Raw genomic sequence first — 12,540 nt, forward strand, 5'->3', positions numbered from 1 at the left:
AGGGGCAGATGTTTGCTGACTCAAATTTATGTCAGAAACACTGGAAAATTTAACGAAACAAAAGAAAATGTTGTAAATAATGCGGTAAGTTTAATAATAAATGCTATATTGTGTGTAATATCAAATGTCGCAGTTTGCTTCTTGTTATGCTTATCAATTTGACACGAACGAACGCCGGTAAAAATAAAAAAACAACTGTCTAATACCGGGGATGGGGTCGAATGGCGGGGGTTGCGCATTTTGCGATCTCCGTCGGGCGCTTTAATTGCTGCCGACCGTTTGTGTACACGATAGGTGTGACAGTTTCGCGAATTTATTTTTGTGGGTAGTGAAAATTATAGGTCATTTTGTAAAATGTGCGCGATTCCGATTTACGGAGTGCGAAAAATCGATGACCTCTTTAACATTGGGATAGGCCGAGGGCTAATTGATGTTTTTAATTATCCGCAGGAGTGCTGAGGCGATCCGGCGTGAACAATGAATTTTTCACCATTTACGGGTCATTTTCCTGCGACGATTCCGACTATCCACCAGTTCGCCGCCAAGTTCACTCATGATGGCAGCGCCACGGCGCTGGTGCAAAGCCAGGACGCCGGGAACCGCTACCACGGGAACAATGTCAGCCATTTCAACCAGCACCACACAACGCTGGGCATGGCAGTCAACGTGGGCAAGTTCCGCCAGCCCGAGAACGTCGTCGTGAGCCTCAACAATGTGCCCAACTCCGGTGGGAACGTCACACAGCAGAACATCATGCACACTGGTAAATCTATTCCCATGAATATTACAACAATAATAAATTCTCTCCATGAACTCGATAGAGTGCATAGTGAATGTTTTTATTACCAATGGCATTACTACGCTACTTACCGTATCTCTTGATCACCTGTTACACAAAGACAAGGTGTTAGTCCAAGGATTATGAAATACTGCCTTTAAAAAAACCTTTTTCAAATAAATATTTCATGCCAACAATGTCAACTACTAACGTGGTTTTATATGAGCCTAATATAAAGTAGTCCATACAAACCAAATTAATAATGATTTATTTTATGATTACGTAAAATTATTTTTTAAAGATAAATTAAACAGGGTTTTATAATAAAAGTATGGGAACAGATAATTTAATTAACACAGTAAGACTGTAAACACCGCAAAAAGACACAACACGGAGAGTTAGTTTTTATTTTCTCTACTATGCGTTTTGCACAGCAAAGTTGATGCGGCATCACCCAACAATGTTCATTTTGCGGAATATGATTTCATACTTTCGTTCCATGAGGCATCATCTCTATTTAAATACCCCTTAGTGTAAAACAATTATGTTATACCTACAATACATTAATATTTGCCATTTATTTTCTCAAATCAAACGGTTGGGTATAAAAAATTGCCCTAATGCAATATACCCGCTCTTATATGTATATAAAGTGTTTGAATAAACAAATAAACAATATTTCCAGTTAACACAGGTGCTAAGTATCACACTATTACAACTGCCACCACCTCATCCAGCGGGCTTAACAACCTTAGCCACCAGTACAGCGGCCAGATTTCCATTCCCTACTCGCAGCAGAGCGGCTCTGACAGCCTACAGCAGCTGAAAGGGGAGCGCGGAGACAAGGCTCGCGATGGCCAATACGATCAGGATATGATGAATGCCACGATCTTGCACCAACAGCAGAGTAAGCCTATGATAATGCTATAAGTGATGTCCCATGTTTGTTTATATTTTATTTTATGTACATATATACTAAATATACACTTAAAGAGCTCTTAATTCTCATGTGGCTGTGATATAGCAAGTCTACATAGAATACAAGACTTTTATAAATCTCTCTTATGTTTTTAAATATAGAAGTTTTATTTTGCTATAACAGGCCTAAATTCTATGATTGTTTTTTATAAATTATGGAAAATAGATTATTAAACAGTATGCATTTGTACATATTTAAACAGATTTCATTATGTGCTATGTAAATGTATATTTTTTTAAATGCCAAACAAAGATATACTTTATATATACTTTTATATATACTATTATAGCAACGCTTGCAGAGGGATACTTAGTTCAGTCGAGTAAAATATATTGCATAATATATTGAATGTAATAATAATATTTTCAAAATCTTAAAAAACAAATTAAGATGCAGAGAAACATATAAATAAAAAAGATAATGAAAAAAAGGCATCCATAAAGAATTTCAATTTATACCAAAATGACTTGACCAAAGAATCATTGTCTGTGTTAAATTATTTTTCATTTTTATTACGGTTATCTACAATACATACCTACCTCTTTTCATCTTAATGTCCCAACTTGCTAGAAATAAATTCCCTGTTAAGTTGGGAGTTCAAAAGTAAAACAATTGACTTGTAAAATAAATAACATAAATTAAGAGATAAAATAATTGACAAGCATAATAAATTACATAAATAAATTAATGTTATTGCATTTTCTTATATATTTTTGTGGTAGGCTTTTCCATACTTTTTTCTTTCATAATTTTATAAATAATTGACAATTTCTAATGCTGCGATTCGGTATATGAATGTTCATCTCATTTAATAATAATGGTTAGTAACATATTGTTGCAAATTTTTTTTATCATAAATTTTTGTCATCTTGTAAATATGAATTTAATCAAACCCTTTTAAATCTTAAAACAACTTATTTATTCAGCCTCTTGGTCTGTCATAGAGCAAAGAAATATTGTAAAAAATCCATAGTAATCTAAACATCTTGAGGGAATTACAATATTGATTGATTTTATTAACCTACATACAGGGACCTGCACTCCATAAAGGTATTGTAGCAGTGTTTACTGCCTACCCTACTTAATTATTATAAAACATTTTGGTCTTTCAAAGTCGTCAATGTAATTAATATCATTTACACTTAGCTTGTAATTTGCAGATATCGACCGAAAACTACTCAAAAGTTGGATTTTATAAAAATGTTTTCTTGTTTCAATTTGCTTTCTGTAAATGGAATATGTTTGTGGTAATTGGCTATATAAAGTTCTTGCCTCTGCCTGCATAATTTGTATGACATACACCGGACTCCCATTTCACACGCTGTATATTATGTTCCATGCAATACTGTGCAAAATAAGTATATTAAAATAAAGAATAATACTGGATCTGTTTCCTTGTATGGAAATAAATTCAGAATATCAAAATATATCTTTTTTATATTGTTTATTGTATCCAGCACCAGATCTAAGGGGCGCTAGCTCCTTGTCACTTATTGAAAGAGCATAGTATTCTCCCCTCTCTTGTAAGTACCTAGTTCTTTGTGCCAACTGAATCTATGCCAGCTCTTATTGTAACTTAATTTTATTTAGAAAAATTACTTTAAAAATGGTACATTTGATACAACATTGTGATTATTACTTGAGATATCCAGAGCCTTCCGCATAGTTCTCTACAACCAATAAGTAATAAGTTCATGCAGGGGGTGTAGAAAAGTAAAAAAAAATATGGTATTACTGCTATGTATTTTTTAAATTAATGTACAAAAAAACAATATTTTTGTGTTATATTGAAACTGTTGAAAATGGGTGTCTGGTGTATTTGGTTTGTAATAATTTTTATGATAAAATGTAAACGTTTTATAGGTGATAGTAATACATTATTTGTATGGCATACAGTGCACATTTTTCCAGCAACCCAGAGCCAAGGTCAGGGGCAGGGTCAAGGTCAAGGTCAGGGGCAGCTTCAGCACCTAGCCGGCAGCTCCCAGCAGCAGCAGCTTGTGGTGGTACTGCAGGAGACTAAGGATCCCGGGAAGGGAATCAAACAGGAGTCCCGCACTGACATCCGCGAGCGGACAACCAGCAACGGGAACACCGATTTCTTGGGTAATCATTTTTTTCAAATCCAATGAAAGGGCACTAAATATAATAGAAGAAGACCGAGAACTGTTATTCATTGTCATAAGACAAATGGCCCCATATTTTGGCCACATATTATTTGGAGAAACATATGCCCTTGTACAGCTTATAGTGGAAAGGCAGTGGTTTAGAATACCATCAGAATGGTCTAAAATCTAGAAGAATTTTAATTAATAAGAGACAGTAGAGGAAGGCCGCACACCGCATCTGACGTCTTAAGTCTTCTTGGCGGTGCCCACGTACAAGAAAAAATTGCTCATTGCCAAACGAGAAACGCAGCCCAAAAGAGCTCTATTTAATCTGGTAACCTTGGCATTAAAGTGCAGAATAAAGGTAATATGAAGGATACACGGCTAAAGCAGCCTTATTTAGTTTTTTCAATTTTTGAGATGTTGATGCCATTTTTTTCTCCCGAATGAGTTCAATAAAATGGAATATTAAAAACCATAATAACATAATAACAAATTTCCCACAATTTAGAAGACAGGGAGCCACATTTTGTTAGTTTTTAATATTCCATTCATCAGATATACATATTTTTGAAAATCTAAACAAAAAAAAGCTTGTTTTAGCCGTTTACCCTTCATACATTTTATGTGTCCAAGCGGATGAAGAATACAGTTCTGTGTTGAAACTACAACCAAAACCCTGGATGAGTGTTTTTGACTCAATGGCTGCTGTCAGGTGAAAATCCTGAATAAGGTAATCGAGTGGAGATAAGTCTGCCTCGTTGTGTAGTGGTTGGCGAATTCGCCTAACATTTTTAAGGTCCTGGGTTCGATTTCTGGCAGGGTAGATATGAAATATTGCTGCTAATGGTTGTTCAAACTGCAATTTTTAATTGTTCCCGGACTGGCACCTAAAGCGTACGACTGTTCATCTTACCTTCATGAAACAAATTATCGAAATACGTTGAATTTGGTTTACAAATGTAGTGCTCTGTACACAACTGGGTGCGGAAAGGGGAAACTATGATGATAATAAACAGAAATTATTCTTTGTTAATTTTTAATTGAATTTTCATCATTAATGTTCTTTCCTAGGTGGGGGCAGTATGGCAATGCCTGCATCGTGGCAGTCTCTGGCCGCGCCCGGATCAGCTGTGGCCGACTACCTGTCCCACCTCCCGGCCTCTACCCTCCCCCTCTCCCTGCACCACTTTCTCAAGTACTCTGCCGACTCCATCAAGAAGGACGATACCGTCAATCTGATCACTGCAGCTGCCAATGTCAATGGACTCAATAATGTCGTGAGTCATTTAAAATAATTTATTATATTAAAATGCAAATAGTCATCGTCGTTTTAAGAAATATTACTTTTAACCCTTCAAGTACGAGCGTGGTCGTATGGTAACTGTAATATATGCGTTACCATGTATTTTTGCCACCAGCCCTCTGCCGCAGTCAGGCTTCCCAGCGTAAACAGGAGGCCACCCTCCCAGGCAGCCCCAAAAGGTAATGCCAGTAGGTAGTAGCGCGTCTGCGCCGACTACGAGTCAACCTCAATAGGCCCTGAAAAGGATTTTCCACCCGGTTCACGTAGTGTAGAGAGGCGAAGGCAGTCAGCGGGCAGAGCGGAGGTGAAGAACGAAGAGCTGAGAACACCCAGGGTCAGTAATTTTGGATAGTAAATCAGTGATCAGAGCTCAACTGATTTACTCTCCAAAAATACATACATTATAAAGGATTGTCGCTGGGCTCTAGGGAATGGCCCTGTACACAGCGCCGATTGAAGCTGAGGGGAGGGGGCTCGTGCGAAGTAACCTTAATTTTTTTTAAAAATGTATTTTTTACATAAAAACGTTCGTCAGTGTTCACTTTACACTCTAGAAAAAGAATTTAAGTTGGCAAATAAAAAATGTTTATCAAAAATGATTTTTTAATTAAAAATTTATAACCCATATTGAATGCAACAATGAATTGTTTGATAAATGATCATTAAAAATATCATGAAAATGTTTTTACCCCTTTTTATTTTACGCCCATTAAAAGTTTTGATTTTAACTATGAGAGAAAATTCATATCTGGCTATCTGGCTTAAGGACTCGCCAAATATCCGGTACCCGGCCAAACCCTTATCCGTTTTATCACTAATAACAACTGAGTAAATTTAATAAAATCTTCAAAAATAGGGAAAAAAAAATCCGATACCAGCAATATCTCCCATTTCGACACTAGCACCGCGGTCAAGCTTCTTCGAAAAAGTGTTCTACTCTAGCATTCCGTATCGTCGGAGGACATTTGAAAAGAAACCCTGTTTCTTGTTGTTAATATATAAGAACAAATTTCTTTTCCCTCTCTCATTGTCCCTTACGGCATTTCAAATTTCTATCCTTGAAATGATTAGAATTTCTATGAAAACATATTCATTATTTTAATTACTTTCTAGATGTCTACAAATTCCGTTGGTGGTGTGGTGGTGCAATCCTCTTCCCTGGGTTTAAACTCCACACCCCCCACCCCGAGCAGCGTGAGCTCCAGCAAAAAGAAGAAGAAGAAGAAACCGCCCAAGGAGAAGAAGCCGCGACCCAAACCCGGAGAGATCCGCCTCACCACAGCTTTGGACGGGAGCACCCTGTACTGCTGCCCGGAGTGTCACATGGCATACCCGGAGAGGGGCATGCTAGAGCAGCATCTTGTGGGACACACAATGGAGAGAAGGTAATAAATAGATACTGCATAGAACAGAGACCCTCAACTTTCGCGCGTAATAAGTTCCTGCAAATACGAATACCTCTTTTAGTAAGGATATTAACTTAGCATATTACAACAGAGATGAAAAACACTTTAGAAAAGGGAATATATAAGTCCAGGTATCCACAGGACTTCTATATTCCCTTCTCTAAAGTAATATGTTAATATTAACAGCTCCCAATGGAGTTGAATCCAGTCCTTGTCCACAAAAATTTGGACAAACTCAAAACATTGTTGATAAATCCACCTGGTCCAAGAAGAAGTATAAAAATTGAAAATTATTTTCATGCATTGCCTAGTATGTAGGTCCAAGAAGAAGTATAAAAATTGAAAAATATTTTCATGCATTGCCTAGTATGTAGTTTAAATAATTCAATCAGATGAATCTCACCCTCAACAATAAAGGTTTCAGCTCTTTAACTTCACAAACGTCAACAGATGGAAGAATCGAAGGAATATAGATGTCAAATATAGTGAATGTTACATAGTGTGTAAAGTGGCTACTTAAACCAGCCAATGACAGGTCATAAGCCCTGTAGATTCTTAGACTTCCATATTCTCTTCTCTAAAATGTTCACCCTCTTTGTTGTAATATGTTAATCTATACAAACCACTTTAATTTTCAGTTATACGTCAGCCGACTTCGAGGTTACTACCTCATCGACTTATATTATAAATAATAGAAAATTAATGTATTTTAAGTTTATGTATACACGTGAACAATATAATATTGTTCTGTCCCAGGACCCGACCTAATGTCCACACGTAGACAGCAATTTGTAGGACAAGAATTGTTCCGAGACATTGTCACAGAGATAGACGGGCAGGTTATCTCCGCGGAACAATGATTACTCCCACTACCGTGCGCTGCATTGTCCGCGAGAACGTTCACAGACAGGACTTTATGATAATAGCGATTTGCTCAACGTGTACATGTCACTCCCGCTCATTCTTCCCCCAAAAATGAACGCAGAAAAAAATCCATTTTATTATATTGTTTGTCCTTTAACAATTCTTATATGTCTTGCTAAAAAATGAATAATATTTTTCATGAATTTGCTCGTAATAAATGCCATCGTGTATTCATTTTCATGCCGCTCACGTGTTAACTGCTGCCTAATTTTTTTACTGTCCCAGCGTTCTGTCCCGCGTGGTCGTAGCTGTTCACGGAGCTGGGACAAGACAATATTGTCCTATCTACACCCTATTATCCACATGTAAACAATACATTATACAAAGTGTAATATGTCATACCATAAACTGAAAAATGTTTTTGATATTAAGAAATTAGTATAAATGTTCAAACTAAAATAAAAATACTTTCTTTTTAACCATTAATTATTTTATTACTGAACAGTTTTGGAGCTACACGTGCTTTTTTATATATTATATTATATTTTATCTATGTAAAATTGAATATAAATCTTATTTCATAATTTTAACAGCGTCGTAAGTCTAATTAATACATATGCAGGTAATAAATAAAGTCGTATTTTCCGTTTGTGGAGGGTATGGAGGTATGAAGTGAGGGATGACAAGGGTTGAAATATAATTGTTTGAACTTGTTCTAAAATTATACAGGAGTGGTTAAAAACAAAATGATCGGGTTGTGGTCGGGTGGCTAATGTCTCGGACTCAAGGCTCAAAGGTCCGTGGTTCGGATCCCACTCTACCTCAACTTGATCCCATTTTCTAATAGTGAGTTATTTACAACTCGTTGAAAATGGCCCTCAAAATTGAATATTTGGGTAAATCATAAGAACGCAAATATTTCTTTTAACCAAATAAAAGTGTTTTTATTTTCATTTCAACTAAATAATGAATAACTAGAAAGTTTTTAAATATAAATTTCATAGTATAAATCCATTTATGTCCAGGTTTATATGTGATATATGCAACGCTGCGCTGAAACGTAAAGACCACCTCACGAGACACAAGCAATCCCATAATCCGGAGAGGCCGTATGTGTGTTCTGTGTGTCTCAAGGCCTTCAAGAGGAAAGAGCAGCTCACCTTACACTTTGTCATTCACTCGGGGGAGAAGAGACACATCTGCCAGGAATGTGGGAAAGGTAATTAATACTCATATTTCAGATATGTAGGTACATATTTATTTTATGTGTGAAATCACCGACAAATTTTATACAGTGTTTCAGCATACTGAAATGAGTAGTTGAATGGCAAAAACAAATGCAAATTTTGTCCAATTAATCAATAGTTATTATTAAATAATTCAGACGTGAACTGACGACAAACTTTCATCTGTAGGCATCCAGGACCGCCAGAGCCTGAAGAAGGCAAGTGTGGTTAACACACTCGGGGTTATGCCAGCTATAGCCGTCTGTCCAAAAGAGATTGGTAGTGAAAAGAGGATTATAGTGTACGTGACACTGAAGCTCTGATATGAGAAACGGTGGTAGGAGATACTGTGTCCAATAATGATATAAAAAGCACTAAATTTGTTGCAACAGAGAGGGAAAAGATTTTTGAGAAAGGTTGGCTCCTCCCTAGGGAGGAAATCCAGCCGGTCTGCAAACATTTGGACATACTAAAAATATTGTTGATATAAAAAACAGTTTGCAACAAAATCATCCCAGTATGTTAGTCAAATAATATATACTTTAAAACATCAACTACCTTATCATCTGACGTTACTGCCTCCAAGTTTTTAGTGTTATAAGAGTCATCACAATTTTTACTTCGAAGTCTTTCAAAATAAATATAATACATTGAAACCTTAATGTATTATATACCAGTACCATGTAAAAAAAGTATAAGAACAATGGTGGATAGGTTTCCTTGCATAAAAATTATTTCAGGAATGTAAAAAAAAGAAATAGTAAAAAATATAACATGACAACAAAACAGTTTAAAAATCGTAACAAAGATTATATGCCTAGTAAGAAAAGTGCTATGTGGAGAGTTCCAAAAACAAATATTATATTATTATTTATTATTATTATTATTCATTAATTTACACGCCCTACGGGCTTTTATATATATTAGAAATTACATTCAAGTGCAGCAGTGAAACATAAGTATGTAAATTTAGTTAAAATTAAAGATAATATAAGAAAAACTAAAAGATTCAATAATAAGTAAAAATAAGGAAATGTACCAACATAGGTATAGGGTACATAGAAAAATATTTAATAAATTTACATATGAAAACATACACACATACATATACATACATATAAGTTAATACATTATTATAGAGATACATGAGAAAATAAAATAGTAAATAAAGAACAATATTAAGAAATTTTATACAAATTAATTTATAACCTTTTGAATACTTAACCTATATTTATATAAAGACAGACGAAATATATCAACTTCACCATACTCGTTACCTAGCCGGTGTAGTCTAGGTATTGGTGAATTGTAATAATAATTGTGACTGCCAGGAGATTAAAAAAATAACGTTAGCTGCCGAGTATTTCGAACAGGTACTTTTAAGCTGGTAACACTAGTTAATTCCGGGACGTCCAATACGCCATTCGCTATTTAATATAAATTTAATAAATCATTTATAATTCTTCTTTTACAAAGAGTTGACATATTCAGTGTTCATAATAAATTATCGTAATCAATATTTTCAATGGGTAAATTAAGTTTGTAATTGATGAATCTAAGGAATTTACGTTGTACTCTTTCTAACTTTAAAATATATAGGGTGACCAAATTGTTGAATTGAATTCTAAATTACTTCTAACCAAGGCAGTAAATAGCACTTTGAGGGTAGTGATGGAATTAAAATCCTTTACAGTTCGCTGCAAATATCCAAGACATTTCATCGCCTTATTAGTGATGGTATCAATGTGAGGAATAAATGTCAATTTTTCGTCAAAAACTATCCCCAAATCCTTTATTTGTGTAACTCTTCCCAGATTGATATTATTAATGTTGTAATCGAATAATATGGGTTTTTTACTTCTTGTAAATGATATTAAACAACACTTGTCGACATTTAAGTAAAGTTAATATTAGAAGAAATAAAAAAAAATCGAATGACATGTGAAATATGTAAAAAAAATAATTTAACACGCTACAGGAGGACTCCTTTGTATATGGAATATTTTAAATAGTAAATATTTTTTTTTTAAATTACACATATAACTATTACGCATTGTTAAATTAATGTTCAAATATTTTTTTCATTTTATTTTTGTACTGTCTAAAAACAGGTTCAGGTGTACCGTACATAATTGTAATACTGTTTTCAGGTTTCTACCGCAAGGACCACCTCCGCAAGCACACTCGATCACATATAGCCCGGCGAGTGAAGGCCGAGCTCAGCCAGCAAGGGGGCAGTGCGGGGGGGGCGGGGGGCACACTGCTGGCGCTGGCCGTGCCTGCCCCCGCACCGCCGCCCCCCTGACCCTTGCCCCCTGCGCCCCCAGCGCAGACCAAGCCCATCGACTTCCTAGCCTTTGTTTCCGCCGCCAAGGATGCGTTCTAAACTCCAACATTCCGAATTCCACATTCCAATTTGTCGCTTAAGACTCAAAGTGTTTCATACAGAAATTTGAGTTTTTCCAAATACTGGACCTTCACCTGTGGGGGTAATGAAAACAGATGAGTCCAAAATCGTCTCTTTTCAGTATAGGCGCTTACAGACATATTCTACATTTAACGATTGTCAAGCTGAGACAAATTCTGATTCTCAAATCTTGCAAGTTACTACCAATTATGCTCGATTTTGGACAACTGTCAAATTTCACTGACAAATATCGAATATCAAATGTCGTGAGTTACCTGATATGCTCTATTTTTTACAATCGTCTTTTGTTAATCTCAAATATTGTGTGTGTTTGAAGGCGCCTTTAGTTTATTCAACTATTTTTTCTTTGTTGGATTCCTACAAATCTCATTATTTGAAGAGTTCAAATGTTTTTCATACATTTTTTTTCCTTTATGCAGATTATATAGAATATTCCACACTTACTCCATTTTAAAATCAACATTCTTGATTCATGTTTTCCTGTCTCCCGCAGTTACAATGAGATGGTAAGAGATTCACTGTTGGTTTAATTCACCTGGCAAATTTGTAAGAAACCATTAGTGAATTAATTGACACATTATAACTGATTAAGGCACCTGAACATTTTACACAAATATTCTAATTTGTGGATTGAAAATTCGAGTTGACTATATCGACAAATATTGGTAAATATTAAAAAAATTATACTGTACTTAAAAGCCTGAATTTAACCCTCGAAGATTGTTTTACAATACGCCATTTCAATATAAATGTTTTCTACTGTATGACTATACATCCATTTTCAAAATGTGGCACTTTTGACGCAATATTTGTTTCAAATGTTTTTTTTCCCGTATAGTGGTTAGACCACTCTAAAAGTAACATATTTAAACCAAAGAAATTTTAGTCATTCTAGTACATAAAAATATATACATATTCACTTTTAAACAAATGTTTTTTTTTAAACTTATGCTTATGAAATTGACGCTGAATTTGAATTATTATGAAATATTTGTTAAATTTAAGCAGTCTCTCCCCCTTTAAATAACACAGTTTTGGTCACTGGTGGCCCCCATAGTGATCAAATTATGTAAAAAAAATAATTATGTGAATGATTAAGTAATTTTACTTTGAATTTTGTAAAGTTTTTTTTCTTTTAGGTTTAGCATTTATTATTATGGCTCACAACTAAAATATCTTCCGTGGATTTTTCGTACTCCGTTTTTTTCATAAGTAATAGCTATGAATATTTTGAATATCTATTTCTTCGGGGGCCTTTTATAAACTTTTTATTTATGTACTTATCTTTATTTTACGGTTTTGAATTTTAGTCATCGACACTGAATATATTAGACAATCAGAGAGTTTGTATTTTTTATTATATTTTTTTATTTGATGCCATGTTTGCCTGTTTCAATTGACGTTTTCTTTAATTGTGTAATAAACATTCTAACTGGGCAATTTTC

At 34.9% G+C, this 12,540-nt stretch overlaps 1 protein-coding gene across 1 annotated transcript; it reads left to right on the plus strand.

Annotated features, from left to right (window-relative positions):
* On the plus strand, positions 1-11,076 carry LOC148277228 (uncharacterized). The gene is made up of 8 exons (XM_088233157.1): positions 1-84; positions 451-763; positions 1,464-1,685; positions 3,669-3,863; positions 4,940-5,145; positions 6,285-6,556; positions 8,467-8,660; positions 10,818-11,076. Exons 2-8 carry the CDS (start codon positions 478-480, stop codon positions 10,970-10,972), a joined length of 1,530 nt encoding a protein of 509 aa, XP_088089283.1. The 5' UTR covers positions 1-84; positions 451-477; the 3' UTR covers positions 10,973-11,076.
* Positions 11,077-12,540: the final 1,464 nt, after the last annotated feature.

This window comes from Micrasema longulum, unplaced genomic scaffold, assembly GCF_059751315.1.
Source record: "Micrasema longulum isolate JH-2025_06_02 unplaced genomic scaffold, ASM5975131v1 h1tg001067l, whole genome shotgun sequence".
In the NCBI taxonomy this organism is placed as follows: domain Eukaryota; kingdom Metazoa; phylum Arthropoda; class Insecta; order Trichoptera; family Brachycentridae; genus Micrasema; species Micrasema longulum.